The sequence below is a fragment of the Octodon degus genome, unplaced genomic scaffold (genome assembly GCF_000260255.1).
Source record: "Octodon degus isolate 3935 unplaced genomic scaffold, OctDeg1.0 scaffold00130, whole genome shotgun sequence".
In the NCBI taxonomy this organism is placed as follows: domain Eukaryota; kingdom Metazoa; phylum Chordata; class Mammalia; order Rodentia; family Octodontidae; genus Octodon; species Octodon degus.
In genome coordinates this window covers 5,604,599-5,622,759 of record NW_004524706.1, presented here as the reverse complement: position 1 = coordinate 5,622,759, position 18,161 = coordinate 5,604,599, and the positions used below count along the sequence as shown (strand labels likewise).

At 45.3% G+C, this 18,161-nt stretch overlaps 1 protein-coding gene across 2 annotated transcripts in view; it reads left to right on the top strand.

Annotated features, from left to right (window-relative positions):
• Mtf1 (metal regulatory transcription factor 1) overlaps positions 1–18,161 on the top strand; it is a 49,398-nt gene that overhangs the window by 25,046 nt on the left and 6,191 nt on the right. Inside the window, exons 7-10 of one of the 2 annotated variants that reach the window (XM_023701009.1) lie at positions 5,180–5,257; positions 12,309–12,411; positions 12,987–13,582; positions 17,333–17,393. In XM_023701009.1, the coding sequence (XP_023556777.1) occupies positions 5,180–5,257; positions 12,309–12,411; positions 12,987–13,582; positions 17,333–17,393 (838 nt within the window). Of the gene's footprint in view, positions 1–5,179; positions 5,258–12,308; positions 12,412–12,986; positions 13,583–17,329; positions 17,394–18,161 lie in introns of both variants that reach the window. The other variant, XM_004641044.2, reaches the window with a different exon arrangement.

The following is an 18,161-nucleotide window of genomic DNA, read 5'->3' as shown; positions in this document are numbered from 1 at the left end:
AGAGGATCACTATGAGTCTGATCTAGTAGTGAGACCCTGAACACCCTTGGGTTTGCATGAGAGTAGCAGGTAGCAGGAGACCCAACCTGTAGCCCCTTCCCTAAAATACAAAAACAAAACAAAAAAAGCTGAGCTTTTACACTGAACTATATCTCCAGCCTTGTGTTTTTTGTTCTCTTTTTTTTAAGATCGTCTTGCTAAGTCACTAGATTGCCCTGAGTTGGGCTCAAACTTTTGATCCTCCTGCCTCAGCCTGCCAGAGTACTGGAGTTACAGGTGTGTGGCCCAGTGCTTAGGTTGGTCCTTGCTCTTTTGAACTATCTGTAAGCCAGGTCTGAGAGTCACTGACTGAAGACACTGAGCCACAGAACAAGCCTCGGTGGAGCTGTAGATGGTGGTGTTCTTTCCAACCCCCTCTGTATTTCCTGATCGCTTACAGCACCATTCCAGAGGATTAATTTACTATTGTTACTTCTAATGCGTTATTGAGCCCTGGAAAATGAGAACGACTATATTTTTATCTTCCTGGTTTATGGATAAAGAAGAAGAAGCTGATACAGCAAAGTGTGTTGTTAGCTGTGCCTTCCGAATATACCCAGTATCTGATCACTTTTGATGACCGTGTTCAACCCATGTGACCTTTTCCTGGATTATTGCTGTAACTGGCAAGTGAGCTGCTCAGCACCTCTCCCTTCTCTATACTTTCTCCTCCTCCCACCTCTGCTTCTTGTCATCTCAGGGTGAGCCCTGTTCACTCTCCAATAAATAGGGAGAACGCCGTCTGGTCCTGCTGTCAGGCCTTACATGTCCTTGGTGTTGCCTCTCAGTCCACGGTGGTATCTCTAGCCTGGATCCCTCTTAGAATTCTAGACTTGCGTGTTCATTTATCCCCATTGGAATACTGAAATTTTTAATATATATATTTGTTTGTTGTTTGGTTTGGGTTTTGAGAAAGGATCTCGCTACATAGTCCAGGTTGGCCTCAAAATCCTGATGTTCCTGCTGCCTCTGCCTCTGCCTCCCAAGTGCTAGAATTATAGGCATGTGACACTGCACCCAGCTTGACGCTCTTAGTATATAGCATGATTCTGATTTTGGGGACAGTAACATATTCTAATTCTGTGGTGCTCAATTTTTATTTTTTTTTATTTTTTAAATATTTATTTATTTATTTATTTAGTGTGTGTGTGTGGCCAGCTCAGCCCACCAGGGGGCGGGGCTGGCTGGCATGTGGTGCTGGGGGATTGAACCGCGGTCCCTGTGCTTTGCTTAGCTTAGCTTGTTCTAAGTAGGTGCTTTAGACCACTGAGCCATCTCACCAGCCCCGGTGCTCAATTTTTAAACACCACTGTGGTATCTCTTTCAAAGGAGTCTCCCCCAATCACCCTGAGTTTTATTAGCAATAATAGGTCAGCACTATTATTATCTCGGTATTACTGATTAAGAATTTCTCCTCAAGGCAAGGAGAAATTAAATAATTTGCCTAGGTATCCAGAGCTTGTCCTTAGTCTAACATAGGCAGGCAGTAGATTGCAGAACCAGTTCTCACACTTTGTCACAAGGGACAGAATTGAATTTGTTGTGAAGAGGCCAAAGCTCAGCTACCTGAATTCAAAGCCAAAATCCATCACTAATCCCATGACCTTGGGCAGATGAGTTCCTTGTCCTCAGTTTCTTTATCTGTAAAAGCCAGAAGCCTGTCATCATGGTGCTGCGTGCCTGTAATCCCAGCACTTGGGAAATTTGAGGCAGGAGGATCACCATGAGTTCTAGGCCATTCTGGGCTGTGAAGTGAGTTCAAGGCCAGCCTGAGCTGCAGAGCAACACCCTGTCTCAAAAAAAAAAAAAAAAAAAAAAGAAAACAGGTAATTTACAAATTTTTGAACTTGTCTGCTAAGCTACATTTATGTGATGTAATTAGTTTTCTCATTTTTGTAGCAATCCATTAACAGTTTACCTACCTGGGAGCACTGGGGTGCACCAACACTCAGTCTGCAGACCTACCCTCACCTCAAGCCCTCCAACAGGGAGAGGTGGAATCTCAGCTTCACGTGCCCTCCACTTGCCTTCCATCCCCGGGTGAGGTCTTCCCCATGGCTGCAGGCGCCCGTAGTTCACCACCTCCCCAGCATCCCCACCCAGGCAGTGTCTCCTCTTCTCCACTTGACTTCACATGTCCAAACCTATTCCTCCTATAGTCTTTTCAGATCAGTAAATGGCAGCCAGGTTTTTCTAGTGACTGAGCCAAAAATCTTGTATCTAAAACCACCCTACCTCCCCCTACTCCCTCATCCCCTGCACCCCCGCATGCCACATGCACCAGCAGTCTGCCAACTCTCCCTGAGAGTGTGTCTGGAAGCCAGTCTCTCTTCTGATTACTTCCCTCATTCTGCTTACTGTCTGTGGACTTGGGTCACCACAGTAACCTGCTAGACAGACTTGTTGGCTTCTTCCCTTCCCTTTTCCCTGACACCAGTTTGCTGTAGCCTGTTCACCCAGGTCTGTCTTTCTAATCCATGGCGCAGATACCTTGTCTGCTCACAGCCCGCCAGAAGTTCTCAAATCATTTAGAATAAGTGTCCAAATCATTCCAGCGCTCCCTGGGTGTGTGGTGTCTCTGGCCTGGCCATGTTTCCACTTCACCTCTGTTGCTCTTTTATGGATCCCTGAACCAAGGAAGGTCTGTATGTGCTGGGCCCTCTGCTTGCAGCACTTTGCTCAGACGCATGAATGGTCCTTGCCCTCTTTTCTCCAGTTTTCACTGAGATGCCCTTTACCTGTGAGGCTTTCCCTAACCATCTAATAAAAGAACAACCCCTCACTGGGGCGGGGTGTATGTGCTGTAATCTCAGCATTTGGGGAAGCCGAGGCAAGAGGAGTGCAGTTTGAGCCCAGCCTGGGTGAGTTAACAAAAACTTCAAAAATGAAAATAAGAAAGGATTGGAGATATTACTCATTGTGAAGGCCTTGGGTTCAATTCCTGGTTCCACAAAACAAAATATAAAAAGAGAAAAAAAACCCAAAAAAACTCTTAGCTCAATATTGTGTATTCCTTTCACTCTTAATAGCACTTAGCATCATTCTGCACACTGTATATCTGTTTTATCTTCACTACTGTAGAAGCTGTACAGGGTCAGGGAGTCTGTTATGCTCATATTAGCATCCCAGGATCCAGAGCAGTTGCTGATACATAGCAGATGTTCAGCGAATGTACAGGCTCTCGCTGATCTGCAGGGGACATGTCCAACCTCCCCATGGATGCCATATTTTTTTTTCCTATACTTACATACATTAAAGTTTAACTTATAGGGGCCGGGGAGATGGCTCAGTGGAATAAGCACTTCCATGGCAAGCGCAAGGGCCTGAGTTCAATCCCCAGTTCCACAAAAAAAAAAAAAAAAAAAAAGTTTAACTTATAAATTAGGCAAAGTAGGAGACTGATAATATAAAATAATAAAATTGCCAGCATCATTACCTTTGTGCTTTAGGGCCATTCTTACGTAAGATAAAGGTTGCTTGAACACAGGCCTGTAGCACTGTGGCAGTTGGTCTGATGGCCCAGGTGGCTACTGATTGACTAACATGGGTAGAGTAGATAGCCTGGCCAAGATGGTGGGTGTGATATGTCACATTTTTCAGGTTGATGTGCAATTTAAAGTTTAGGAATTGCTGGGCATGGTGGCACATGCCTGTAATCCCAGCATTCAGGAGGCTGAGGCAGGAGGATCACTGTGAGAGTCATCCTGGGCTATATAAATAAGTTCAAGGTTAGCCTATACTGCATAGCAAGACTCTGTCCCAAAACATTAACCAATCAATCAAAAACCTTTGAAATTATTTCTTTCTGGAATTTAATGTTTTGCCCCTGGGTAATCAAAACTGGAAAATAGCACTGTGGATGAGGGGCATTTTTGTATTGTTGAGTGCATGCAGTAGGAAGAGCTAAGCAGCCCCCCCCACCAAAGTGTACGTATTGTGACTAACATTGTAGGAGTCGAGAGGTCAGCATTAGCCTGGCAGCAGGATTTCAGTAGTTAACCCTCAGTCCCGCCCTGAGTCAGGACCCCCGAGGTGCCCATACTGAGAACACGACAGTCCTCAACAGAACCATGGACTTGTCAGTCAAAAGCACTAGTATTTGAGGCTAGGGAGATGGCTCAGTAGAATAAGCGCTTCCCTGGCAAGCACAAGAGCCTGAGTTCAATCCCTGGTTCTGCAAAAAAACAAAAACACCAGGTTTGTCTTCTGCTGATCAGTTGTGTGCTTGGGGATGCATCACCCCCACTGGCATAGCCTTGGTTTTCTCATATTTCAAATGGGTTATGGGGGGCCTGCCTCTTAGCTCAGTTCTTTAAGTGGCTGCTTCAACAAAGCAGTCAGGCTCAGGTTGCTGTGGTTCATCCCCACAACTTAAGCCAGCCCAACCTGCCCTGAAGGCATTCAGAGCAAAAAAAAAAAAATCCCTCAAATGGGTTATAGAGTAATGCTCCAAGGTTTATATGAGCAACAGGTGAGTCGTGTGAAATCACTTTATAAATGATGAAACCAATTACACAAGTATTATTACTTGCATATTATTATAGCATTTATTACTCTGGAACCTAAGTCATCTAATAATTTAGAAACTGTTAACTATCTTTCAGAAATATAAGCGCAGGGGCCGGGGGTTTGATCCCTGGGCCTGCCGTGCTGGCCCACACTGAGATGGCAGTTGAGACTGGGTGTGCATGCACCTGTAGTTCCAGCTCTTGGGAGGCTCTAAACAGACAGATCACTACAAGTCCGATCTAGTAATGAGACCCTGAACACCCTGTAGACCCTTCCCTAAAAAATACAGAAAAAAAAGAGAGAGAAGAAAAAGAAATAGACGGTACAAATATAAAATTTTAAAGGTGAAATGATAGGCCCAGGTGTGGTGGCACACGCCTATAATCACAGCACTCAGGAAGCTGAGGCAGGAGGATCGCCAGCCTGAGTTGTATAGTGAGGCCCTGTCTGAGAAAAAAAGAAAAAAAGTGAAGTAGTGTGCTTAGCCCTTGCTTTGGGTGGGCCCTACCTCTCCATGTCATGCCTGCAAAGATTTGGAACCATAGCTGCAGTGTAGTCATGTATGGTATTATGAAGTGCTACCCTGAATCCTGATTTTTGATACTCATTTCTAGTTTTTTCTCTTTCACAGGATACGAATCACTCACTTTATCTGAGTGACTTGCACCTCCTGTCCACAGACTCTGAATTGGGAGAAAATTCCAATACAGTAAGTATACCTGGGATATGGTGTAGGAAAAAGTGAGAACTTTTGGGTAGAAAATTGAGGAAGGCCAGTGTGAAGTAGTCCGGATGGAACTGTGTTTAATCACCAACAACTAGGGATTGTACCCTTCTTTTGATAACAATAGTATTATTGGGAGAGGTTGTTCAGTCCTTTGTATAAGATGTGTTGGCTCAAGTCACTCACTCTAGCCTCTGGGCCCCAGAAGGTTTCCTTTCTGTCCATTAACAACGATTTATTGAGTTCCAGGCCCCGTGCCAGGACTGTGCGTAAGTGCTAACCAAGAAGTCAGGGTTTTTCCTTTCAGGACTCAAGTCTAGCACTGTAAGATGTCGCCAGAATTCCAGTTGGAGACCTTCTCTGATTGGCTCAGCCTTCTTCCCTATAGCCCACTTACTTGGCTTTTTGAAGAGAAGTTAGACTGGTCTCTACTGAGACAGGCCCACTCTATCTCAGCCTAAGTGCTTTGATTCTCACTCGTATGTTTTCTATCCTTTCCCATGTCTGCATGATGATAGAGACCCCTGCATTGAGTCTGAACTCATACAGCTTCTTTCATACAATCTGAGTGTTTTCCTAGGTTGCTAAAACTAATTTTGAGTTTGATGTTTGCTGGTGAGGAAATAGAGCTGGATTTTTTCCATCACTGTATACATAATGAATAAATGCAATCAGAATGTTTGAATAGAGACTGAGGGATTTGTGTATGCTGGGAAATAGCTTCTCTTTCTTAAAGGTGGGTTCTTGGGAGTCAGCTGCAGCACTTCTTAACAGTGTAGTTCTGGGGGAACTGTGGGGTACAGATGTCATCCCAGCACTCGGGGAGACTTAACACAGGAACTCTGCATGTTTGAACCTCGCCCAGGCAACTTAGCAACATAGAAAATCCCTGTCTCAAAATATTACCAAAAAAATTATATATATACATGGGAGCTGGGATTGTAGCTCAGTGAAAAGGTCCTGGGTTCAATCCCCAGTACTGAAAAGAAAAGGAGGAAGAGGAGAAAGGAGAGCGAGAGAGCCAGCCAGAAAGAACCAGAGATCTTAGTCAGATACAGTGGCATGTGCCTATGGTCTAGCTATGGAGGAGGATCAGTGGGGCCCAGGAGTTCCAGGCCAGCCTTAGCAACACAGTGAGACTTCATCTCAAAAAGATTTTTAGTTTTTAAAATCAAATAAATATTGTTTCTTTTGGGATTCACATCTGAAAGTGAATTTTTATATAAGTACTCGAAGCCCTTGATTCTCCTTTTAGGAGTGGCAGAGTTGCTTTTATGAGACCAGCTCTCCCATAGAAGACAGCCTCAAATGCTACACAGAACGTAGAAAAGAATTATATGAGAGCACCATTGAGGAAGTAGCAACAAGCAGAGGTAGCCTTGGAACACAAGGTCACTTAGAAAATCTCAAAAGGGCTGGGTGACTTTGCAGACCTTGCGCAAGCCCCTGTTGGCACCAGAAGAGGTGGCCAGACTCAAGAGAACTCAGTTTTGCTGATTTGAAAACCTAGGGTTCACATGAGCATGGCACTAGAAACTAAAGGGAAATGGCCAAGGAAAGAAGAAGCTGCCAGGGAGCCTCGTTCTCTGTACGTAAATTGCTCAAGTCTGTGGCTTACCTGGGAATTAAGGATGTATGGGATAGACTAGGTAGCTCAGCTAAGACCAGCAAGATTAACTAATGTTGCAGCTGCTGTGCGCTGCAAGGGACACTGAGTTTACAGAACGTTCAAGTCGGATAAATCAACATTGTTCTGAGAAGTGTAACTGAATCCACAGTCTGTCTAAACATGACCCTGCTTGAAGAGAAAAATACTGTGGAGATTGACCTCACGATGAGCCATTTGGATGTTTGAATTCATAAAGATTTTTAGTGTTGTTATGTACTGAAGGACATAAAGGAGTTGGATATGGTGATGCAAGCCTGTAATCCTAAGACTCTGGAGGCTGAGGCAGGAGGACCCCCTCAAGTTCAAGGCTATTCTGGGCTACATAGTGAGTTCAAGGTGCTTGCTTTTGCAGCCTATATACAACTTAAGTTGTGTAGCATGGCCCTGTCTCAAAGAATATACTGTATGAAAGAAGTAGGGGGGGACTGAGTGACAGAGAGAAAGAGAGAGAGAGAGACAGACAGACAGACGAATGAATGAACATGCTATACAACCTTGGTCACACAAATCACATTTTGTGTGTGGACAGGCGGGTCCTAGAAGGATATATCCAATTAAAGGGCTTATGCCTGCGAATGACTTTGTTCTTTGCTTCTTGTGTTTTTATTCCTTGTATGCACATATTAACTTTTTTAAAATGAAGATTATATGTAAAACTCAAAAAAACAAAAAAGAGGAATATGAAAGAATATGTTTGAACAAAGGAATGATTGAACAAATAGGAAACCCTAGGAAAATAAAAACTATAAAAAAAAGTCCCAAGTGAAAATTCTAGAACTAAAAAATACCATGTAAGAAATTAAATGGAAAAGAAAAGAAATTAAATGAATGAATACAGGGGGCCTGCCCCTTGGCTCAGTTCTTTAAGTGCCTGCTTCAACAAAGCAGTCAGGCTTAGGTTGCTGTGGTTCGATCCCCAGAACTCATGCCAACCAAACCTACCCTGAAGGCATTCTGAGCCAGCCAAAAATAAAAAAATAAAAAAATAAAATAAAATAAATGAATGAATACAACAAGAGGTCAGAAATAACAGCAGACAAATTATTAAGTTGAAGTATATCAATCTGAAGAACAAAGGCAAAAATATTAGGTACTTCATGTGATATTTTTAGTCACATTCACATTTCAAAATAATTTTGGGGGCCATAGAGATATCTCAGCAGCCTAAGTGCCTGCCTGGGCAAGCTCAAGGACCCGGGTTCAATCCTCAATACCACATGCTATGCCGGCTCCACCCCGGGTGTGCCGAGCTGGCCACCAGGACCAGACATGGTGTTGCATGCATGTAATCCCAGTGCTGGGGAGGCTGAAACAAAAGGATCACTACAAGTCTGAGCTGCGTAGCGAGACCCTGTACCAAATACATTTTTTAAAAATAATTTTTTTTTCTTTCTTTTGAGACAGAGTCTCACTTTGTAATCCACATAGACTTGAACTCAACAGGGACCCTGCCTCAGCCTGCCAATTGACGGGATTCCATGTATGTTCCACCATACCCAGCACCACAGAACTAGTTTCTAAAAGAAATTTATATACCAGGTGGCCTAGAAGCCCTCTGAGTTACCTTGCCTAGGTTTCTGGGTGCAGGGTTCCTTTACGGTTGAACTGTATTAAATGTCTTAAAGGTCTACTCTGGCCAGGACTATGATAAATGAGTGAGGAGTTTTTCTTTTTTTTCTTCTTTTCTTTTGAAATGGAGCCGACCTTGATTTTATGGCAATCTTCCCTCTTCAGCCTCTCATGTGCTGGCATTGCAGGGGTGCACCACCATGCCTGACTGATTAAAGAACTTTTTGGAGCCCTAGGTTCACCATAGATAACTGGTATAAGAGTATATTGAGAATGTGCAAGAAGCTGGGCATGTTGGTGCCCATTTGTAATCCCAGCACTCAGGAGGCTGAGGCAGCAGGGTCAAAATAAAACAAAGTGAACCAATAAGAAAAGGAGGCTGGGCCAGCCAGATAGCCAGCAGATTAAAGCACCTGCAAAGGTAGATACAGGGACCCCGGTTTGATGCCTGGTGTGCCGTGCCTGCCCCACCCCCAGTGTGCGCTGAGATGGTGAATGAGATTAGGTGTGGTGGTGCACACTTGTAATCCCAGCACTTGGGAGGCTGAAAACAGGAGAGTCACTATGAGTCCGATCTGTGTAGTGAGATCCTGTAGATCCCGTGCTAAATATATTTTTTTTAAAAAGAGCATTTCTACCACAGTTTACATCAACAGAGAATAGCTCTATACTTTTGCTTTGTTTTGGTTTTTTGAGACAGGGTCTTGCTCTGTGTTTCAGACTGGTCCTGAACCCACTATGATCCCAGGCTGGCCTCAAACTTCAGTAGTCCTTCTGGCTCAGCCTTCTAAGTGTTAGGGTTATAAGCTTGTGCCACCACACCCAGTTTCTTTTGCTTTGTTTTGTAAAAACTGAGACTTGCCAAAGCCAAATGTAAATTCATATGAGATAATCCCTCTCTGAGTTTCTGAACTGCCACATTTATGCCTGTCCTAGAAACTGACTCTGGCTTGCTCAGGCCTTTCTCGTTACCGAGGGTGGGTGCAGGTAGGGAGGTTCCACCGGGCCTTCTGGGTGCAGAGTTCCAGGAGCCATCCTGGCTGATGGCTCCCTGTCCTTCTGCTCCTTGCTCTTTTTTTTTTTTTTTTTTTTTTTTGTGGAACCCAGGATTGAACTCAGGCCCTTGAGTTTGCCAGGGAAGCACTCATTCCACTGAACCATCTCCCTGGCCCCATGCTTCTTGCTCTTTGCTCCAGGCCCAGAGGCACAGCCCTTTCTATCTCTTCTCCCCTGGAGAGTGGTTCCCACTCACTCTGCCCAGGGTTTACCCTGAAGTCTGGTGGTGGCTCCAGACTTTCTTTTTCTTCTTTTTTTTTTTTTTTTGTCTAATGTGTTGACACACACCTGTGACCCCACCTACTTAGGAGGCTGAGGTAGGGTGGCAATCCCAGTCCAGCCTAATGAAACCCTGTCTCAAAATAAAAAGGACTGAGAGTGTTGCTCAGTGGAAAGCCTCTGTGTTCAGTCTCCAGTACGGGAAACAAATAAAAAAAAACTTTTTCTAATTGAAGTGCAGTGTACAGATGGAAAAGGGCAGTGTAAGTGTGCAACTTGATGATTTATCACAGCTCATCACACCCGTGTACCCAGTACCGAGACCATCACGAATGTTCCTACCAACCCTGTGGCCCCTTTCTGTCTTCCTAGGGCTGTCCTTGTAAGAACTGCATCCACATTCCTATTTTTGTGCTTTTGTAATTGAGATCACATACTTTTTCATCTGTATTTTTTTTCTTGCAACATTATGTTTAAGAAATCAGTCCATATTGTTGCATATACTTACAGATCATTCATGCTGGTTGTTGCAAAGTGAGCCAGAAACACAAGTTGGCATTAAAGCAAAGTCTGGTCTGAAAAATTTTCATTTCATCTAGACTCTGCTCTTAGGTTATTTTCATTGACTTGTTTTTATTTATAAAGTGGTAGATTTTACCTAAAAATCCAGATCTCGGTCCATTCTTGAGCTCTGGTGACCCATAGCCAGCTTAGTCCCAGGCAACATCCAGCCCAAGGCACAGAGAAGGCTGCATTGTCTGCTCTGGCTGCCCCTGCTTTCCCATGCTGTCACTTGCCTGCACCTCTGTGGTTGGCGCCTTTGTCACCCTTGTCCTGTAGACTGCTGTGGTGGAGGTGACTGTGGATAAAGGGATTGCAATTTTCCCTTCCCTTAACTACAATGAAGAGTGGCTGTGTTATTGAGTGCCTCTCAGTAGTTAGATCATCAGGCATCCTGTGGGTTCCCTATCCCCCACCCTTTTATCTTTTTAAGTGCCTCTGCCTTTTATTAATTCCAACACTATCTTTGTTCGTTGTCATTGTACGTTTCTTTGATTTGTTTGATTGCTTACCATGTGTAGTATTAGAGTATCACAGACCAGATATGGTGGTGCATCCCTGTAGGTGGTCTCAGCATCTCAGGAGGCTGAGAGAGAAAAGAAACTGGGACAGGAGGAAGGCAAGGTCAAGCCTAGGTAACTTAGCACAATGTTGTCTTAAAGAAAAATATGAAAAGGACTGGGGATCATTCAATCCCTAAAGAAAAGAAAATCATAGACTGTATATAATGACCTTGAAAAACGTTCACAATCCATTCTTATTACACAAGAAAAATGAATGGCAGGTCAATATTTTAATCCAGATTTTTTTTTTTCTAATAATACCACAGACTAAGATTTGGCTTGTTGATTTTGTGGGTTCAGGGTCCCAGGGCTTCACACGTTGATGCCCTCACTGTCAGAGACCAGAGGTGGTACAGGCATCGTGTGCCAGAAGACAGGAAAGAAGTGTGTATTCTGTGTGTATATTCTTGTCTCTTCTGCGTGTGTGTATTTTGGGGGATCACGTGGTCCTGGGGATTGACTCTAGGGGTACTCTACCACTTAGCTACATTCCCAGACTCTACCCATCTTTTAAATTGTTTTTTTATTTTGAGATAAGATCTTGCTAAATTGCCCAAACCGGCCTGGAACTTTTAATCCTCCTGCCTCAGTCTGCTGAGTACCTAGGCTTGCTGGTGGTGTGCTGCCACACTGGGCTTCTTTCCTTCTTGTTGTCTGTGGCCATATCGTCCTAGAGGGCCGAGCTTGTGTTTCCCTCTTGTCATCAGGCCACAAGTATTCAGTTGGGAGGGGGCACGCTGATGACCTCGTCCTCCTAAAGGCCTCACCTCTAAACCCAGAGTCAGGTTAAGTTTCTGCCCTTTAACACTTCACCAGTGATTAAATTCCAATGTGAGTTTCAAAAGGGACTAACTGTACCAGTAATGAATACTGCACAATCCTACTTTTATATGGATTTGATCCTTTAGAACAGAGGTTGGCAAGCTTTTTTTTTTTTTTTTGCGGAACTGGGGATTGAACTCAGGCCCTTGCACTTGCCAGGCAAGCACTTATTCTACTGAGTCATCTTTCCGGCCCCGGCAAGCTTTTTTGGTAAAGGACCAGATACTCAATATTTGAGGCATAGTGGACCACATGGTCTCTGTCACAACTTCTTAACTCTGCTGATGTATTATGAGAGCAGCATAAATACCATGTAAATGAATGGCTGTGGCTGTGTTGCAGTAAAACTTTATTTATAAAAACAGGCAGTCACCCTGCAAGTTGCAGTTTAACAGCTCCTGAGATCACATATATCTCAGGTCACTTTGCAGCAGGAGAAGGTAGGCGCAGGAAGCATACCAAGAGCTCATTCTAGTTCCACTACATGAGCTGTGTTTTCTAATGGTGAGGAGCTGTCCCACGATGCCAGGTCTCACAGCGCACTCTCTCTCCCTCTCTCCCTCCCTCCCTCCATCAGACCCAGGGCCAGGACCTCAGCACAATTTCACCAGCAATCATCTTTGAATCAATGTTCCAGGATTCAGATGATACAGCAATTCAGGAAGACCCTCAGCAGACAGGTTTGTTATGCTCTCTTCTTGTTCATGTTGCAGCTGGGAAAGGGAACTCACAGTCAACATGTTCAATGGCAGGCAACGAGAAATATTTAAATTAATTTAAATGAAGCAAACCTTCTATGCAGGCTCTGAAAATGAGCCTTTCAGTTCAATTCCATCTTCTCTCTGACTTCACTCAGCTTCCAAACAAGTGTCTTCTTTCCCAGAATCTCTGTGGCTTCAAAAGATGGGAAGAGCTGTAAGCTTTTCCTTTATACCCTGTTGGTGAGTGAATAGGACCCACATACAAGCTTCAGATGGAAAGAAATCTGTCTGTGTTTACTAGTCATATCAAAAAGAAAAAAGGAAAAGGAGGCTCCGGAGAGCCTGAAGACGCGCTATCCCATGTTAGACCTTGGCTGGGAAGCGTGTTGACCCACAGATGTGGCGCCGTGCCACTGAGGGGCATAGCGCTGCCCTGCTTGCAGTGAGGGAGCCGGCCCCAGGGTGCCTGAGTTCTTGTTCAGCCTGTAATGACTGTGTTGTTGTGCATAAGGCTTGGGATGTGTATATATGTTTCTATTTCTTTTTCTTACCAGCTGCCTTGATTGAAAGTTTTAATGGTGATGCAGAGTCAGTCAGTGATGTCCCGCCACCCCCAGGAAATTCAGCATCTTTATCTCTCCCGCTTGTACTGCAGCCTGGCATCTCCAAGCCACCCCAGCCTCTGCTGCCAGCCTCAGCTCTGCCTGCTCCTCCGCCTGCTCCCTCCCTAGGACCTGGTTCCCAGCGAGCTGCATTTGGCAACCCCCCTGCTCTCTTACAACCTCCGGAAGTGCCTGTTCTCCACAGCACGCAGTTTGCTGCTAATCATCAAGAGTTTCTTCCGCACCCCCAGGCACCACAGCCCATTGCACCAGGACTTTCTGTTGTGGCTGGGGCTTCTGCGTCAGCAGCAGCGGTGGCATCGGCCGTGGCAGCACCAGCCCCACCACAAAGTACTACTGAGCCCCTGCCAGCCATGGTCCAGACTCTGCCGCTGGGTGCCAACTCTGTCCTAACTAACAGTCCCACCATAACCATCACCCCCACTCCCAACACGGCTATCCTGGGGTCCAGCCTGGTCATGGGAGAGCAGAACTTACAGTGGATATTAAATGGTGCCACCAGTTCACCACAAAACCAAGAACAAACTGTAAGTATTCCATACAGACATACCCATTGGGTGATTGTACTTAACATGGGGGACATGATCAGAGGCTTTCATTTCAAAAAAGATGGCTAGTGTACCTATCCTGAATCTCTCTCGGGGCCATTTTCCCCATAATCTAGTGGTACAAATGCAGGGAATGCTGTGGTCAGTACCTTTGTGAAGGAGGCTAAGAAAGAACCTTTATGCTCACATAGTAGACACTTGAAAGAATATTCTATCTGCCATCTTATGCCTCATGTGCACAGGAATATAGTCACAAACTCCAGATGCCCAAGCATATTTTAGGAAAGCAGGTTGCTCCCAAGGCACTCAGGCATTTGTGAGGGACTGGTGTGACCCAGTCAGCCAGGTGGCAGGGTCCCTGCCAGAGGAATAATCTATGCTGCCATAGCCTGCCCTAGGATCTTTGCTCACCCTCTTCCCTTCCTCCGCCCTCCCCTCCTTTCCCATCTTGTCCCCTTTTACCCTAGCCCCTCCTCCCATCTCTGTTTCTTTCTCGTTCTCTTTTGTGTCTTCCTCTTTCTTTCTCTCTTTTTCTCTTGGTACTAGGGATTGAACCCAAAGAGTGCTGAACTGTATCTCAAGCCCTTTTCATAGTTTTGAGCAAGGACCTCCCTAAGTGGCCCAGGCTGGCACTCTTGCCTCCCACTGAAGTAGCTGGGATTAGTTATGACCCACCACGCCCAGTACATTATTTTAAAGCTATGTAACTTTTAGATTTTATTGAACAGATGAACTCTTCACCCTCACACACAAGTGTGAGGCAAGGTCTCACTATGTAGTCCAGGCTGCTCTTGAACTCACTTTGTAGCCCAGGCTAGTTTTAAACTTAAGATGATCCTCTTGCCTCAGCCTCCCAAGTACTGAGATTACAGGTACCACCACACCTGGCTCAGTTTCTCTTTCTTTTTCTTTTTTTTTTTTTTTTTTGGTGGAACCAGGGATTGAACTCAGGCCTTTGTGTTTGCCAGGCAAGCGCTTATTCTACTGAGCTATCTCCCCAGCCCTGGCTCAGTTTCTGTCATCATCATTATTCTAGTTTTGATGCTGAGGATTCAACCCAAAACCAAAACTGTGTGTTGTGTGTCACATGTCACCTGTCACCTGTCACTGAGGCCACACAGAGAAGCAAGATGCTCTACTGTGACAAACACCCATAGCTCTTCCTTTTATTAATATTTTTTTTAATAAATTTTATTTGTGTGTGTGTGTGTGTGTGTGTGTGTGTGGCCAGCTCAGCCCACCAGGGGGCGGGGCTGGCTGGCATGTGGTGCTGGGGGATTGAACCGTGGTCCCTGTGCTTTGCTTAGCTTGTTCCAGGTAGGTGCTTCAGACCACCGAGCCATCTCACCAACCCCCCTTTTATTAATATTTTGCATCAGTGTGGTACATTTGATATAACCAGCATCAGTATATTTACTAACTAAAGCTCACAATTTAGGAGTGATTCATTGTTTGTGTTGTACATGCTGGTAGATTTAACAAGTACATGTATTAAACCCATCTTTAAAGTGTCCAAAATAGTTTCACCCTGCATTTCTCTGATTCATCCTCTCTTTCTCCTCTTCTTTCTTTTTTCTTTTTTTCTGTATTTAGGACAGGGCCTACAGGGTCTTACTATGTAGATCAGACTCATAGTGATCCTCCTATTTTCAGCCTCCTAAGTGCTGGGGTTACAGGCACATGCCCCCATGCCTGTTTTCAATCGCCATGTCAGTGCACCCCACGGGTGGGGCCAGCACGGCACTCCAGGAATTGAATCCCGGCCACAGTGCTCTGCCTAAGCAGGCACTTCAGTCCACTGAGCTATCAGGCCAGCCCCCTCCCCTTCTCTTTTTACTTTTCCATCTTCCTGTGTGTTTCTAATGTCACTGTGTTAACAAAGCTCTTTTTAACACGTTATAACAGCCATAGGAGATAGGTATGATTTTACTGAGGGAAGGTTGAGATCCAGTGGGGTTAAATGACCAGCTCAAGGTCACACAGCTCACACAAGACGGAGCTGGGATTTGAGCCTAGGTAGACTGACGCAGCCTGTGCTGTTAGTTACTGCACTCTCAGCACCTTGTGGGATAGCCATGCAGATGAGGAGAGCCCAGCCAGAGAGATAGCTCGGCAGCATAAGTGCCTGCCTGCCAAATGCAAAGTCCTGAGTTCGATCTCTGGTACCGCAAAAAAAAAATCAGGAAAGCCTTGAATTATCCCTAGGAATTAGGTGGAGGAAAGGCTTACTGGGCAGGAGAGTTGGTGGGTAGATGCAAGCAAACCGGGAAGGTAGTTTAGTAAGCGCTCTGCAGTTCCACAAGTGAGGCACCAGCCCCTCTTGGGGGCTGTCTTACTCCAGATGGCCAGTCATTGGAACAACCTTTCCAGTATTGTCACCTAGTCTGCCTGCACAGAGCTTTTATCGTTCTGTCTGGGCCCATCCTAGAGAGCTGCATGAGACAAATGTCATTTTTTTCTGCACACACTGTAATTCCTTTGCATGTTTTTAAATGAGTCTCATGTCTCCTTCATTGTTTTTTAGTGGAATCTCCTGCAACTTAGCCATAAGCTTTTACTTCTTCCTGTGTATAGGGGCTTTAAAAACACAAGGTGAGAATAAAAGTTAAAGCCCTTGAACATAAGGTTTTTTTTTTGAACATAAGGTTTGAAGAGCTGGGCATGGTGACACAGGCTTGTGACCCTGTGAGGCTGAGGCAAGAGGCTCATCTCGAGTTTGAGGCTACATAGTGAGACCCTGTCTCAAAAGGGAAAAAAAGACTTCAAGCCAGGCTTGGTAGCATCTACCTGTAATCAGCACTCCAGGAGGCTGAGGCCAGAGGGTCACATTGAGTCTAGCCTGGGCAGCCTAACAGCTTACGGGACCCTATCTCAAAAGATAAAAAGGACTAGGGATATCACTCAGTGTGAAGACCCCTGGCTCAATCCCCAGTACCACAGAAATACACACACACACACACACACACACACACACACACACGACTTAAAAGCAGAAACCATTTTACCAATTTAATGGCAACAAAACTGACACGTGGCATACTTTTGTAGTCCTCCAGTCAGTGCAAATCACTGATGTTTCCCAGATGTTCGCTACAAGCCCATTGCTCTCTACGCATCACCTCAGTTAATCCTCAGGGGGCTTCATTGTCACCACCACTTTACAGAATACAGATTCTATAAGAGGTCATATCCCTTGCCTGACCTCAACAACTAGTAAGCACAGAGCTTGGACTCCCGTCGGGTGGCTGAGTCCACCTGGAGCATCCTGTGGTGCCAAGACCTTCCCAGGGCTGAGACGAAGTATTGCTGTCCATAGTGGGCAGCAGAACCCCTTGGAGGAAGGAAAGAACTTCCCAGCTTTGACAGAAGACGTGGCGAGGGCTGGGGGACCCCTTGGAGGGAAGGGCAGCCCTGGGCTCCTTCTGAGGAACCAGCAGCCTGAGCAGAGTGACCTGGGAGGAGCCTCTGGGTCCACGGGACTCATGGCTTGGGCAGCTGGGAGACAGCCAGGCGGCGGGGCACAGAGCTGGCTGCACCGTCAGCGTGGAATGTCAAACAGGGCAGTGACCTCGTGTCAGAGCACAAACAAAACATCGCTCAGTGCGGCACTCCCTGAAACTGAGGGCTCTCTGTCCTCTTGGGGATCATTACAAGTCGGGAGACCTCAGGTCCTTGGATAGCTGCCATATTCAAGTAGCCATAAGTGTGATTTCTTCTTTTTCCCAGCAGCAAGCATCGAAAGTTGAGAAGGTGTTTTTTACCACTGCAGTACCAGTAGCCAGTAGCACAGGTATGTAATTCCGTGTTAGCTTTTAAAGAAAGTCACCTCTGTGGGCCCTTTGAGGCAGAGTAAATTCTTTCAAGTTTTTGAGCCTTTAAAAATGTTTATGCAGCCCATTTAAATTCCCCTCATATTGTTCATTAGTTTGTTCGTGCTCTTACAGCTACTGGAAGTTAATGCACTGGTGTAAAGACTGCGGGCAGCCTTCCTTCCCCAGTAATGGTTCATCCCTTTCTGATACGTGGGGGCCTGCCCCTTGGCTCAGGAGTTTAAGTGCCTGCTGAGACAAAGCAGTCAGGGTCAGAATGCTGTGGTTTGGTCCCCTCATCCTCAAGCCAAACCAGACCTGCCCTGAAGGCACCCTGAGCGGTCCCTAAAAAAAAAACAAAAACAAGAAACGCCTCCTTTCAGATAGAGCTTTTCAGTGTAGCTAGAAAAAGCCTGAATTACAGTTCATGCTAAAAAGGGCAGTTGTTAATTTACAGGACTTTTTCTAATTACAGTGAGGAAGAAATAGTATCTGGGCCAGATCATGCAGAGTTGGAAGGTCCTTTTATTTTAGATTCTTTCCTTTATGCATTAAGAAACTGAGACCTTGCCTGACACAGTGGTGCATGCCCGTAATCTTAGCACACTGGGAAGTTGAGGTAGGAGAATTGTAAGTTTGAGCCCCGCCTGGGCAATGTTTAATTTGAGACAGATTAAACATAGCAAATTAAACATAGCAAACCAGGACCCAAAAAGATAAAGTGACTTCTTACGGTCACAAGTGAATTG